At 53.1% G+C, this 14,614-nt stretch overlaps 1 protein-coding gene across 6 annotated transcripts in view; it reads right to left on the bottom strand.

The window, feature by feature from the left end:
• TXNRD2 (thioredoxin reductase 2) overlaps window positions 1-14,614 on the bottom strand; it is a 67,773-nt gene that overhangs the window by 33,411 nt on the left and 19,748 nt on the right. For 3 of the 6 annotated variants that reach the window (XM_017856644.1, XM_017856642.1, XM_017856643.1), the window contains exons 3-8: window positions 11,342-11,398; window positions 9,778-9,922; window positions 9,072-9,146; window positions 6,339-6,417; window positions 5,789-5,851; window positions 1,653-1,723 (exon numbers count right to left, since the gene is read on the bottom strand). In XM_017856644.1, the coding sequence (XP_017712133.1) occupies window positions 1,653-1,723; window positions 5,789-5,851; window positions 6,339-6,417; window positions 9,072-9,146; window positions 9,778-9,922; window positions 11,342-11,398 (490 nt within the window). The remainder of the gene's footprint in view (window positions 1-1,652; window positions 1,724-5,788; window positions 5,852-6,338; window positions 6,418-9,071; window positions 9,147-9,777; window positions 9,923-11,341; window positions 11,399-14,614) is intronic. The other 3 variants (XM_017856645.1, XM_017856646.1, XM_017856649.1) reach the window with 2 other exon arrangements.

The raw sequence follows: 14,614 nt of genomic DNA, 5'->3' as shown, positions 1-14,614 counted from the left end.
AAAAAAAAAAAAAAAAAAAAAGTTGAAGTGGTAAATTTTATACTGTGTCTGTTTTATCACAATGAATAATTGGGAAAATGTGTCAGAAGCACTTCTGATGGTAAACAGATGCACCTTGAAGGTTTTCACTGCAGCATTGATAATGATGAAGAAGAGAAACTACTGAGATGCTCATTAACACGAGAAAGGTCGAAGGAACTACACCACATCCATTCAAGGGAATCCAGTCCTGACCCCACACAACGATGCCCTGTGAAGTGTGAAACAATGACAAGCAGAGCATGTGACACACCACTCACACACACACACACCACACACATCTGCATGCACACCATGCACATTCGGGCACATACAGAGGTGGGAACCCTTTTCCACTGGTATTTTCTCCTGGGGAAGGGTGGAGACTGCCATTGACCAAGCCTCTGCCGCCCTCTGGTGGCCTCTCTGGTCTCTGCCAGCATGAAGTCTCCACACACAGGCAGGAGCTGCCTGGACCTGGGACCTCGGGATGGCCCCCTCTGTGGGCATCGGAATGCACTTAGTGACTCTGCACATGCTCCCATGGGGAGTGAGAGCCACTCTCACACTGCTAGCCTCCCTTCCACAACCAAGATGTTATTTCTGAGGCCTTTGGAGTCTTTGCTAGATTTCAGGGAAACCCAATGTACAAACCGGAAGACAGTACAGGTGTTAGTTGAGGGCTGGGATAGGGATTGCTGGCTCTCCCCTCCTTAATGCTCTCCCTGATGTCCTTGATGGAACCCACTGGAACCCCAGGGCTCCTGGGAACCCCATTTGACAACCACTGACCTAGATAACAAACAGCTGACACCCTTTATACCGCATTCCTGTTATTACCTCCAAGGCAGCCACAGGACAGAGTACATCAACAGCCCTGCAGAGGGGCACAAGTCACAGGCATACTGTTTCGTTTTGAGACAAGGTCTCACTCTCCCAAGCTGAGTGCGGTGGTGCAATCACAGCTCACTACAGCCTGAACTTCCTGGGTTCAAGCAATCCTCCCACCTAGCCTCCCAAGTAGCTGGGACTACAGGTGCACAGTACTATGCTTGGTTAATATTTTCAGATTTTTGTAGGTTGGGCATGGTGGCTCATGCCTGTAATCCCAGCACTGTGGGAGGACGAGGTGGGCGGATCACCTGAGGTCAGGAGTTCGAGACCAGCCTGGCCAACATGGTGAAACCCCATCTCTACTAAAAATACAAAAATTAGCTGGGTGTGGTGGTAGGCGCCTGTAATTTCAGCTACTCTGGAGGCTGAGGCAGGAGAATCACTTGAGCCCGGGACGCAAGGGTTGCAGTGAGCCGAGACTGCACCACTGCACTCCAGTCTGGGCGACAGAGCGAGACTCCGTCTAAAAAAAAATAGAGTCAAGGTCTCACTATATTGCACAGGTTGATGCTGATCTCGAACTCCTGGCCTCGAGCAATCCTCCTGCCTCAGTCTCCCAAAGTGCTAGGCTAACAAGCATGAGCCACCGTGCCTGGCCACAAACAACAGGCCTTTTTTCCTTCTTTTGGGTAAACCAGAAAGAAAGTTCCAGGAGCCAAGGACCAGCACAGGCTCTCAGGGCCCAGTGCTCACTCTGGTGAACAAAAAGAGGACCCCACCATGCATGCGGCAGTCCTTACGTTTTTCCAGGGGATTCCTTCAGCCAGAAGATGTCATCACTTGTGATTCCATATTCCAAAGCACCTTCAATCTGTCAAGACAGAAATGACCCCTGGGACAAGAGCTCCATTTGGCCTGTCCTGGGGCTTCCTTAAAGAGGATGCCAGCTTTGCAGAATCAACTAGAGCTGTCCCAGGGCACACATGCACAGGGCTTCCCTGCTGCCAGTCCTTGTCCGCAGGTTGTGGCCTCTCTGGGGCTGCAGGTGGCCTGTCTGTATCTAAGCTGCTGTGCTCCAGGGCCCACTGCCCCTCTGTTCCCCAGGACCCTCCCCTTGACCCTGGTTCAGAGCAAGATACAGAGTCTGAAGTGGTTACAGCAACTGCAGGGGTCATACAGGCAGACAACTGGGCCCCCTCAAGTCTGCCTGGGTTCTGGACAGACACACTAAACAGACAGGGGCATGCAGCCCCAGGGAGCAACACCTGGGTTCTGCGGGGTCCAAACTCAGAGAGGGGAAGTGGGGAGAGAACAGGTCAGCAAACCAGGGCCAGCAGAGCTCAGGTGTGTCTGCGCGGCAGGGGTAGCCTGCAGGGCCAGCCAGAGGAGAGGAGGCACGGGGGTAAGTGCCACAGGCTGAGGTGGGCAGGGCCTGAGAGGCAGCTCTGAGGGCACCTGGCTGAAGCCAGGACAGACTTCGCACTCTCAAGGGCTGGCCCAGTTGGGCTCTGAGCCCAGAAATCATACAGGTCACCTGAAGAGGGGCGGCCAAGCAGGTGGGAGGCCCAGGGTGAACATCCCCTTAGCAGCCATGAGAACAAGATGTGCTGGTGGAGGAAACGGATCTCAAACAGTTTATGCTTCCAATTGGCAAAAAAAATAAAGTCAGGAATTTCTCAGGTTTGCTCAAGGAAAACCGAAAGGTCTGGCAATCAAGGGGACTAAAACGCAAGCAAGCCTTGGCAGACACCCTGGGAGGGCGTGGCGGGGAGGGCGGACAGGCTCTGAGCTGCCTGCCTCCTAAGGACCAGGAGCGCCTGCTGGATCCCCTATGAGCCCAAAGAGCCGTCAGCAGCTGCCTGTGAGGTGCAGAGCAGGGCTGGGCCAGGCCAGGGCTCCTGTGCAGGGCTCCCTGGTGCGGATGCACGTGCAGATCTGCCTGGGGCCTCAGAGAAGCCCAATGACCGCTGGGCTGCTGGAAGCTGGCTGTGGCCTTCTTTAAGCACAACCACCATGAGCCCAGCTGCCAGGAGAGGGGATCACTTGGACCCTGTCTGCGGCAGTTGCCTTGAACAATCTCACAGTGTCATCCTACAGAGCCACGCAGCCCTGAGCCCCACCTCTGTGCATAAGCAACCTGCCCCCACTAGAGGCTGCTGTGGCTGCTTGGCGGCCAGAGAAGTCCCGTGGCCTCTAAGGACTGGGAGTACTTGTGCTCCTTGGGGCCCCTCCTTTCCCTGTTCCCACAGTAGGCACAGGACGAAGTGGAGGCTGGGGTCACGTCCAAGAAGCGCCAGAACCTCCCCTTGCTCCGCCTCCACTGGACTGCCCCTGGGTCTAAGTCAGAGGTGGTGTGGCCTCTAGGCTGAGAGACCTGTGGTCTTCAAAAGCTTGGCTGCAGCCTACTTAGAGGCTTGGAGCAGGCGGCACACAGTTCCCTGGGAGGCCCATGAGGGCTGGTCTCAGCCAAACCTCTCTGCCTACCCCCAGCCCATTTGCTTTCCCTGCCACAGCTGCCCCCCAACCCCTCACCCTGGGGCCCCTTCCTCAACTCTGCCCCCACAACCCACAAGACTGGGCCAGGAGTTATTTGCCTCTCTGTTAAAGACAGTGATAAAACTGGCAAGAACTGTGAGATTCAGAATTATGGGAATTAACCACAGGCTTGCAGCAACACAGGGAACATTTAAAGTCAGGAAAAACAGCTGAAGCTGAGTCAGAATGGGAGCTCCAGGGTGTTTTAACTCACTCTGGTCCCACTCCCACCTCAGCGGCAGCCTGAACAGTGACGTGTCAGAGAAAGCAGAACCCAGCTGGGGTCTTTTTTTTTTTTTTTTTTTTTTTTGAGACGGAGTCTCGCTCTGTCGCCCAGGCTGGAGTGCAGTGGCCGGATCTCAGCTCACTGCAAGCTCCGCCTCCCGGGTTCACGCCATTCTCCTGCCTCAGCCTCCTGAGTAGCTGGGACTATAGGCACCCGCCACCTTGCCCGGCTAGTTTTTTGTATTTTTTTAGTAGAGACGGGGTTTCACCGTGTTAGCCAGGATGGTCTCGATCTCCTGACCTCGTGATCTGCCCGTCTCGGCCTCCCAAAGTGCTGGGATTACAGGCTTGAGCCACCGCGCCCGGCCCAGCTGGGGTCTTTCAAAGCCCCTCCCAAAGAAGAGTCAGAGTCAGCATCTGACCCTGCCAGGGGTTCCCGAGAAGACCTCTCAAAAGGGTCATCTTTATCTGACTTCACTGGAGCTCAGCCAGGGTTAAAAGCCTCTCTCTGGGGGACATTCGTCTGAGGTTTTCATCTCACAGCTGCCTGAGGGGATAGCTAACAGTTGGAGCCAACAACAGACTGCCCAAAAAAGCTTCAAAGGAAAAGCCAAGGAACGACATGTCCACTGGAGCTTTGAAAGGTTCTAGCATATTCCTGGGAACCTAGGCCAGGCACACACATGGCACTGGGCACACATCAGGAAGGACCAAGGAGGACCTAAGCCCTCACCTCCAGCTGACCTTGATCTCTACACAGGCAGGAAGTGAGGGCTAGGGCAGAGCTGCCTGCTGTCTGCTGCGTGCGGAAGGCATCCCCTCCAAACGCTCACGGAGCCCTCAGCAAAGACCAGGAGAGTGATTAGTTCAGGGAAATCTCTATGCAGTTCTTAGCTGACCACTAAGCTAACCAAGTAGAGACTTCAGTGGCCTCATACAACAAAGAATAAGAGTCGACAAAGTCAGTTCCGAAAAGTCACCAAATAAGCAGCTGTAACAACAGAATCCTGGGGCAGAGGGAGAATCTGGTTTCCAAAGTTACCACATTAAATTATTTGAAATGCTCGGCTTTCAATAAAAAAAATTACAAGATACATGAAGAAACAAGAAACCATGACCCTTACACACTGCTGGAAGGAACGTAAAATGCAGTCATTGTGGAAAACAGTCTGAGGTTCCTTGAAAGGTTCAACATAAAGCTACCAAATGGCCCGACAGTTCTGCTCCTAAGTGTAACCCAAGAGAAGTGAAAACTGAAGTCCACCAAAAAACTTCTTTGCAGATGTTCACAGCAGCACTATTCATAATAGCTAAAAAGTGGAAATAACACATGTTCATCGACAAGCAAGTGGATTAACAAAATGTGGTCTATCTATACAATGGAAAAGTATCCAGCCATAAAAAGGAATGATACTGACACACTACAGTGTAGGTGAACCTAGAGGTCGTTATGCTCAGTGAAGTAAGCCAGTCACTAAGGGACACACACGTACGATTCCAGTTACATGAGAAGGACTAACGTGTACGATTCCACTTACACGAGGTGCCTAGTGTTGTCAAATTCATAGACAGAAAGTAGGTGGTAGCTGCTAGGGGCTGGGGGAGGAGGCGCTGGGGAGTTAGGTTTAATGGGAATAGAGTTTCAGTTCAGGGATGATGGAAGGAGTTCTGGCAATGGATGGTGGTGACTGATGGCCACACAGCTCTGTGAATGTACTAAAAACCACTGAATTGTACCCTATAAAAGGCTAAATTTTATAGCGTGTGAATTTTATTTCAAACTCTTTTTAAACTGGGGGAGGAGAAGGAGGAAGATGAAGAATGAGGCTTATATCCTGAATGTGCCAACATTCTGAGACTGAAGGGAAAAGGGGGAATCAGCAATGGAGACTTAGGAAGCAGGATGCTGGGGTGGAAGGGGACAGATCCAGCGGCGCAGAGGGAGAGCAGAACGAGAGCTGTCCTGAGGATCTGGCAGCATGGAGGCCACTGGGGACCCCACATTTCAGCTGTGTGGATTCAAGACCATTGGAAAGCAGAAAGTGATGACAGTGAGTATAGGGCGAAAGGGTGTGCAAGCCGCTGCTGTGGAAGCACACATGTAAAAGCACATCCCTCAAAGAGACCGGGGACCCGAGCCAGTGCAGCAGGGATGCTGTGCTCCGGGGACACTCACGTGTGTGGGGTACCTCGGCCGCCCTCCAGTAGCAATGATGATGTGGTCAGCTGATAGCAGAATCTGAGAAGAAAAAGAGAAAGCCATGGGTCAGACAGGTGCATGGTGGTCACCTACCGGAGGGCCTGAGCACTACAGACATTGGCCAGCAGTTCCCACGGCCCCTGCCCTGCAGTGTGGACCCTCAGCCAGCAGTTCAGAGGCCCTATGGAGCTGGAATCCTATCAACGGTCAGCCAGGCAGGAGGGGGACAGGCAGAGAGGACAGGGAGATGTTCTAACACCAAGCACTTCAAGGCACCCTCAAATCCCCAAAAAATCCTGCAAAGAGGGTGTGGTCACCAACCCTGTTGCCATATCACTTGGAGCAGCAGGGCAGCAAACTATTTGATCATGTTAAAGACAAGTGCCCAGGCTCAAAAGAAGCCACCTTGTCAATTCCAGCAGCACGTGTTACTGAGAACAGCACCCAGGCCAAACACAGCTGCAGTTGGTGCCCAAGGTCTGCAGAAGAGTCCATAAGGAGCCACACAAGTAAGTCGGATGCTCACCTCTTTCCCACCTTTGGCAACGCCGCAAACCGTGTGCTCGTCAACAAAGCTGGCTTTGATGTTAAAGTACTTGACTTTTCTGAAAGATAAAGATAAGATTTTCTTTTTTTTTTTTTTTTTTTTTGAGACGGAGTCTGGCTCTGTCGCTCAGGCTGGAGTACAGTGGCCGGATCTCAGCTCACTGCAAGCTCCGCCTCCCGGGTTTACGCCATTCTCCTGCCTCAGCCTCCCGAGTAGCTGGGACTACAGGCGCCCGCCACCTCGCCCGGCTAGATTTTGTATTTTTTTTAGTAGAGACGGGGTTTTACCGTGTTAGCCAGGATGGTCTCGATCTCCTGACCTCGTGATCCGCCCGTCTCGGCCTCCCAAAGTGCTGGGATTACAGGCTTGAGCCACCGCGCCCGGCCAAAGATAAGATTTTCAAACATTTCCTCTGCAAATTAAAGCTCACCAATTGTATCAAATAGGGAGCACTGGTAAAAGGGAGTTCCAGCCCCCAGCAGGGCCTGGTGCTGTGGCTCAGGTGGACCAAGAGGTAAGCAGCAACCACACGGAGAAGCATGGAGGGGTTGTGTGGGCACCTCGCCTGTCCCCCAGGGATCCCAGAGACATGTTAACCACATGTGTCAAAGCAGGGACAGAAGCCAGCTCAGCACAGTCCTGAGAGGCCACCCATGTACAGCCCTGGTGTGCAGCAAGAGGTGGGTGGACCTCTCTTGGGGACAGTCCTCATCACCCGGACATGTTCCAGCAGGGAGCTGTGGTGTCCACCAGATGGTGTCACCTTCTGCCTTCAGGGGTGTGGTAACACCAAGAGAACAGGCATGACAAGCCTGGCAAAATGGTGGCTGGGAGCATGGTGCACAGAAACAAAACAACCCATGCTTTCTTCTTTTTTTTTTTTTTCTGAGACAAAGTCTCACTCCGTCACCTAGGCTGGAGTGCAGTGGCACGATCTTGGCTCACTGCAACCTCCACCTCCCGGGTTCAAGTCATTCTCTTGCCTCAACTCTTGCCTCAGCCTCCCAAGAAGCTGGGATTACAGGCTTGCGCCACCACGCCTGGCTAATTTTTGTATTTTTAGCAGAGATGGGGTTTCGCCATGTTGGCCAGGCTGGTCTTGAATTCCTGACCTCAAGTGATCCACCCACCTCAGTCTCCCAAAGTGCTAGGATTACAGGCATGAGCCACCAAGCCCCACCCTTTTTTTTTTTTTTTAAGAGACAGACTCTCACTCTGTCACCCAGGCTGGAGTGCAGTGGTACAATCATAGCTCACAGCAGCCTCGTCTCAAGTAACTGAAACTATAGGCATGGGCAACCACACCTGGCTAGTTCATTTTATTTTTTGTAGGGACATGTAGCAACAAAACTATGTTGCTCAGGCTGGTCTCCAACTCCTGGGCTCAAGTGATCCTCCCACCTCAGCCTCCCAAAATGCTAGGATTACAGGCATGAGCCACCACACCTGACCGACACTTTCTAATGACAAAAGGACCATGCAGCAGAAAGGGTTCTAGGAAGGCTCCGCCTCCTGCTTGAGCCTGCCTTCTCCCCACCAGCAAGCCTGTGCCTCCATGGGCTGTCTGAAGTGCACGAAGTTCCCATAGCAAGAGCCCTTCAATTACCTCAACAGCCAGGAAGCAGCCATGGGACACAGCCACGCAATGCTCATGGCAGCACTTTTCAGAAGAGTGAAAAAGCAGAAACAGCCCAGGTGCACCCAGGCCTCCTTCTGCTGGTGGCTCCGGAGCAGGCAGTGGGCTGGGCCTGTTTGGTGCCCGCCCAGGAGCTGCCCAGGGCAGGGAGGAAGGAGGGCAGAGCCTGCTGCCCCCAGGAAATTGCACCAGGGGATACAGAGCCCCACAGAGCAAAGCAGAAACTCCATAGCACAATGTAGCTTAGCTCCCTGGATAGCAGGAGAGCTCGTGACGCCCAGGTGGAGGGCAAGCAGTTGGCTTCCTGGCTTCTCTTTCCTGGATTTAGTGGGCACAAAATTGCTGCCTGCTGTGAAGCCCCAGGAAGACCTCGGCTGGGGCCAAGCAAATGGTGCATGAGGAGAGCCACTAAACCTCTGCAGGACCACTGTCCCCTCCACAGCCCATGGGGCACAGGCAGTGCCACAACCCCAAGAGAAAGGCTGGGCCTGAGGTGGTACCAGTTTCAGGCATCTGCTGTGCTGGCAGCTGAGCTCCGGGAGAAGGTGCAGGCCCAGGGAGCATCAGCCTCTGTGCTGGAGACCCCCAGGAGCTGACAGGAACAGTGACCAAGTAGGGACATTCGCTCCAGCGGAAAGCACCAGGCCCCTGCACCCATACCCAAGGAGCTGGAGGTGTGCAGTAAGACGGGGGTTCACGGGGTAGGGGCTTGCCACTGGGATGGCCCTCACCACTTATCAGTCCCAGGCCCAGTCGTGTCCACGCTCTCTGGCCTGAGGCCTCCCAGCCCCAAGCACCTCCTCCCTGTGCAGCCCTGGGCTCTGGCCATTCTGCCAATGTGGCCTCACTCATTCCTTGGCAGCACCTCCAGGCTGTGCTCAGCAGCAAAGGGCAGTCTCCCCTTCCCCTGCAGTCACTCCCATCTGCTCCTTGTCCTCATCCCCACCCATGAGCAGGACCTGAATCCTCAGAGCCTGCTAGGGCGTGCTCTGCACAGTAAGTAAGTGTGTGTCCAGGCACGAAACGCTTGAGAGAAGGCCTAGAGGGCGGCCCACTCCCCAAGAGAGCTTCAGTACCTGTCCTGCAGCTGGACACGGTGGCCCCAGTTCAAGGACTTCACGTGATTTTGAACAGCTTCTGCCATCTTCCTCCTGTGAAGACACAAAACAAAATGTCAAAGTCACAACACAGGTGTTAGCTGCAGGGTCTCACAGTGGACTATTAGATTCAAATGGTACATTCAGAGAAATATCAAAAAACAAGAGTGCTTTGAAAGGTGGCAAAATGTGACATCCATCCCTACGTGCCACTGCCTGTCCCAGGCTTGGGGCTATGGACCTTTGGACTCTCAGAAAACAGGGGCTCTGACCCACGGCTATCCAGATGCAGCTGCTCTGTGCCCCAAAGGCTACTCACAGCAGGCAGAGCCTATTTGAGCCACTGTGGGTGTGGCTGGGCCACGTGGTCCCCTTCCCAAAAGAACTCAGCTGAAGCGGCCTCCGACCCCGCATTCCAGGCCTTGGAGATGGGCTGTTCTGTGCACGGCTGCAGCATCCCTGGGCTCCCCACAGAAGGGGATCAAACGCTTCCCCAGTGACAACCAAAACTGTCTCCAGATATCCCCAAATGTCTGCAGCAGACAGCGCAGAGTCGCCCTGGCTGAGAAACCCATCCTACGGCGCACTCACTCCCCGTGAGGGTTCATGGAGGATAAGGCCCCTCTTCCTCTTCTACCCAAGAGTAGAAGCAAAGCACCGGAATACCACGGCACCAGGTCCTTACCAGTCATGCGGCACGGGCTGGGCCACCTCCCAGCCGTAGTGGGGGGCATCTCGGATCAGGCCTCCCAGCAGTGCCGCCTGGTGCATCAGCTTCTTGGGGATGCAGCCCACGTTGACGCAGGTGCCGCCGAGGCCCCACCGGGTGCCTGGGGCGTGGGAAGAGCACGTTTGAGTTTATGTTCAGGTGACTGCTGAAGGCTTCCCTGTTCTTCTAGAGTGTTTGGAATTCCTTTAAGTTGCTTTGTAACTCTAACAGGGCCCAGCTGACATGCCACATGAACTGCTCTCTATAACTGTACTCAAAAATAAAAAGTTTTCTTTTTTTTTTTATTATTTGTTTATTTGAGATGGAGTTTCACACTTGTTGCCCAGGCTGGAGTGCAACGGCGTGATCACCGTTCACCCCAACCTCCGCCTCCCAGGTTCAAGCTATTCTCCTGCCTCAGCCTCCTGAGTAGCTGGGATTACAGGCATGCGCCACGACGCCCGGCTAATTTTGTATTTTTAGTAGAGATGGTGTTTCTCCCTGTTGGTCAGGCTGGTCTCGAACTCCCGACCTCAGGTGATCTACCCACCTCGGCTTCCGAAAGTGCTGGGATTACACATGTGAGCCACCGTGCCTGGCCTATTTCTATTTTTAATTAAAAAAAAAATTTAGGCTGGTGTAGTGGCTCATGCCTGTAATCCCAGCACTTTGAGAGGCCGAGGCGGGCAGATCACCTGAGGTCAGGAGTTCAAAAACAGCCTGGCCAACTAAATTGAAACCCTATCTCTACTAAAAATACAAAAATTAGCTGGGTATGGTGGCATGCACCTGTAGTCCCAGCTATTCAGGAGGCTGAGGCACGAGAATCACTTGAACCCAAGTAACAGAGGTTGGCAGTGAACCGAGATTGCAACACTGCACTCCAGCCTGGGCAACAGAGCGAGACTCTGTCTCAATTAAAAAAAAAAAAAAAAGTCTGTAATCCCAGCACTTTGAGAGGCCGAGGCGAGTGGATCACAAGGTTAGGAGGTTGAGACCATCCTGGCTAACATGGTGAAACCCCATCTCTACTAAAAACACAAAAAATTAGCCGGGCGTGGTGCAGGGCGCCTGTAGTCCCAACTACTCGGGAGGCTGAGGCAGGAGAATGGCGTAAACCCAGGAGGCGGAGCTTGCAGTGAGCCGAGATCGCGCCACTGCACCCCAGCCTAGGTGACAGAGCGAGACTGTCTCAAAAAAAAAAAAAATTAGAGACAAGTTCTCACTCTGTTGCCCAGGCTGGAGTGCAGTGGTGCAATCAGAGGTCACTGCAGCCTCAAACTCCTGGGCTCAAGTGATCAAGGTCTGCCTTGGCCTCCGAAAGTGCTGTGAGTACAGGCATGAGCCACTGCACCTGGCCAGAATCATTCTTGATAATGATGAAGAACTTTAAAGTAATGTTGAGTGAAAAAGGACACTGTCCAGAGACCATGGACAGCAAGGCTGAAGGACTTTGGTGTCAGTTGCCCTCTGTACAGCTACTGGGCCCACCTCCTGCCTCCTTTCCCAGGATACCCAGCTCCCATAGGGTGCTGCCTACCTCGGGGAGAAGGTTCCACGTAGTCCACCACGGCCACCTTCCTTCCTAGCTGAGCAGCTGGAAGGATAAGGAGAGCAGCAGGTGAGCATGGGGAGCTGGCTCAGGACTCAAGAACAGGCACTCCTTGGGGCCTGTGAGGTCTAGAAGAGCGTGGGCAGGGCCTGGGCCTGTGGCTGCCCACACGGTGGCTAAGCTGCACGATGCTAGGGACCCCTGATCTGCCTCTGCACTCTGGCCCGCTGAGCTGCGCTGCCTGCTGGGTCTGCACTGAGCCTCTTGAAGCCACTGCCCACCCAGCTGCGCTGCCCACACACAGGGGCCCTCAGACCTCTCAGGGCATGCAGCCTTTGTACCATCCACGCCTCACAGTGCTGGCATCAGCCCCACCTGCCCCTGCATGTTCACCATAAGCCCAGCGCCCACCCAAGCATCCCTGGATGGCATCCCCCAGGTAGCCACCCCACCGGGAATGGCTCCTGACTCAGAGGCTCTCCCTTGCCCCTTCCCAGCCCAGCCAGAGCCCCCTAGGTGGGTATTTGCTGCCTCACTCTCAGGACCAGGACACCAAAGCTCAGGAGAAGTGACGCAGCATCCCCAGGGTAGGCCAGCCCCAGAGCAGGAGCCGAGTCCTGACTCCAAACCACACTTCCTGCGGCAGAGCCACCCAGCTACCCTCCCAGCCATCGGCGGGGCCATCCAGGGCCACATGTTCTGAGGCCAACACAGAAACCATTAGCCAGGACCGGGCACGGTGGCTCACACCTGTTATCCCAGCACTTTGGGAGGCTGAGACAGGTGTATAACTTGAGGTCAGGAGTTCAAGACCAGCCTGGCCAACATGGTGAAACCTGTCTCCACTAAAAATAAAAATTAAAAAATTGGCCGGGTGTGGTGGTGCAAGCCTGTAGTCCCAGCTACCTAGGAGGCTGAGGCAGGAGGATCGTTCGAGCCCAGGAGGCAGCAGCTGCAGTGAGCCGAGATCATGCCACTGCACTCTAGCCTGGGCGACAAAGCAAGACTCTGTCTCAAAAAAGAAAGAAAGAAAAGAAAACATTAGCCAGGGCTAATTTCAAGCTTCCATTTGGCCGGGCTTGGGCACTGCATCAGCAAACTTCAGGCCTTGGACTTGACTGCCTCCCAGGGCACACATAAATCTCATGAACCCTACAATGCCACGGGATGTGTTTGATTCATGGTTATTAGAAAGCAAGATTAGAACAAAGTTTTTTAAGAGTTCATTTTAAAAATCCATTTTGCTTGGCCAGTTGCGGTGGCTCACGCCTGTAATCCCAGCACTTTGGGAGGCTGAGGCAGGCAGATCACGAGGTCAGGAGATTGAGACCATCCTGGCTAACACGGTGAAACCCTGTCTCTACTAAAAAACACAAAAACAAAATTAGTCGGGCATGATGGCAGGTGCCTGTAGTCCCAGCTATTTGGGAGGCTGAGGTAGGAGAATGGCGTGAACCCGGGAGGCGGAGCTTGCAGTGAGCTGAGATCGTACCAGCCTGGGAGACAGAGAGAGACTCTGTCTCAAAAAAAAAAAATCCATTTTGCTCACTGAATGAATAACGGGATTCCCATGCTCAATTTAAAAGCTCAGGCCAAGGGGATGCTTCAAAAAGCTAATGTCACCTGGGCATGGTGGCTCATGCCTGTAATCCCAACCCTTTGGGAGGCCGAGTGGGGCAGATCACCTGAGGTCAGGAGCTCGAGACCAGCCTGGCCAACACGGTGAAGCCCCGCCTCTACTGAAAATACAAAAATTATCCGGGCATGGTGGCAGGCTCCTGCAGTCCCACTTACTCAAGAGGCTGAGGCAGGAAAATTGCTTGAACCCAGGAAGTGGAGGTTGCAGTGAGCTGAGATTGTGCCACTGTACTCCAGACTGGGTGACACAGTGAGACTCTGTATCAAAAAAAAAAAAAAAGGTAATGTCCACAAGGCACAGTGGCTCACGCCTGTAATCTCAACACTTTGGGAGGCCATGGCAGGCAGACTGCTTGAGCCCAGGAGTCTGAGACCAGCCTGGGCAATATAGCAAAACCCTGTCTCTACAAAAAATACAAAAATTAGCCGGGCGTGGTGACATGCACCTGTGGTCCCAGCTGCTCAGGAGGCTAAGGTGGGAGGATGGCTTGAGCTTGGGAGGTGGAGGCTGCAGTGAGCTAAGATTGTGCCACTGCTCTCCAGCCTGGGTGACATAGCAAGACTCCATCCCAGAAAAAAAAAAAAAAAAAAAAAAAAAAACCCCATGTGCAACTCCCACATCTGACCATGATGGAGCAGGGCCCAGATTTACCCTCCCCCTGAAGCCACCCAAAACCCAGGTAAAATGCATGAAACAGCGGGCTTTCAGGTACTTGATGTCAGGCAACAAAGGAACTGAGGGAGAGGAAACAAACATGGTAAGCCCTGGGGAGTCTCCAGGACCCAGCACTGCAGGCCAGGGGAGACCCAGGAGAGTCCAGCGCAGGAGAGGGCTGACAGCTGGGGGAGACTGAGGCAGCCAGAGGTTATGCATAGGAGACAGTGAGGAGGGGGCTGCCTAGAGAATCTGGGAGACCTGATCGACGCATGTGTCTTGTGAAACTACCTGAAACCAGACAGAACCACCTGGAAGGACTGGAGGGGAGAGTGCCTATTCCCAGAAGCTGGACTGGGAAAAGCAAGTAATTCCTGTGGCACTGGGTAATGCCTCAGTAGTTGAGAATCATTAGCCCTAGATTGGGCCCTGCTCCATACCCACCTAACAAATCTTTTGCAGAAGACCCAAAAGGATCAAACTGATTCTGAATAACTGCATCAGCAGAGCTCAATAATAATATTTCTAGAAATACAAAAAATGCCCCGAACATAACAAGGTAAATTCAAGTGTCTGGCATTCAACCAAAAATTATCAGTCACACAAAGAAGCAGGAAAATACGCCTATAAAGGGGGGGAAAAATCAGTCAATGGAGACTCACTAGGAACTGACACAGATGCCAGAATTAGCAGAAAAGATCAATGAAACAGGTATTCTAACTATTCCATATTTTTTTCTTTTCATTTCCTTGGTCGGACGCCTCACTTCTGTGCCCCATCTCCACCTTATCACATATGATAAACTATCTGTTCATGTGTCTGTCTCGGTAACTAAACTGCAGAACTCCCTGAGTCAGGGGCTTTTGTCCTAGTTTGTCTTTGCTGTTCCAGGTCCTGGCCCAGAGCTTGGACCACATTAAGTATTCAAATGGTCTGTTGAAGAAATTAGCATGTCAAAACAAACCTTT

Source organism: Rhinopithecus bieti, unplaced genomic scaffold, assembly GCF_001698545.2.
Source record: "Rhinopithecus bieti isolate Rb0 unplaced genomic scaffold, ASM169854v2 scaffold_44745, whole genome shotgun sequence".
Taxonomy (NCBI): Eukaryota; Metazoa; Chordata; class Mammalia; order Primates; family Cercopithecidae; genus Rhinopithecus; species Rhinopithecus bieti.
This window is presented reverse-complemented; position numbering and strand designations above follow the sequence as displayed.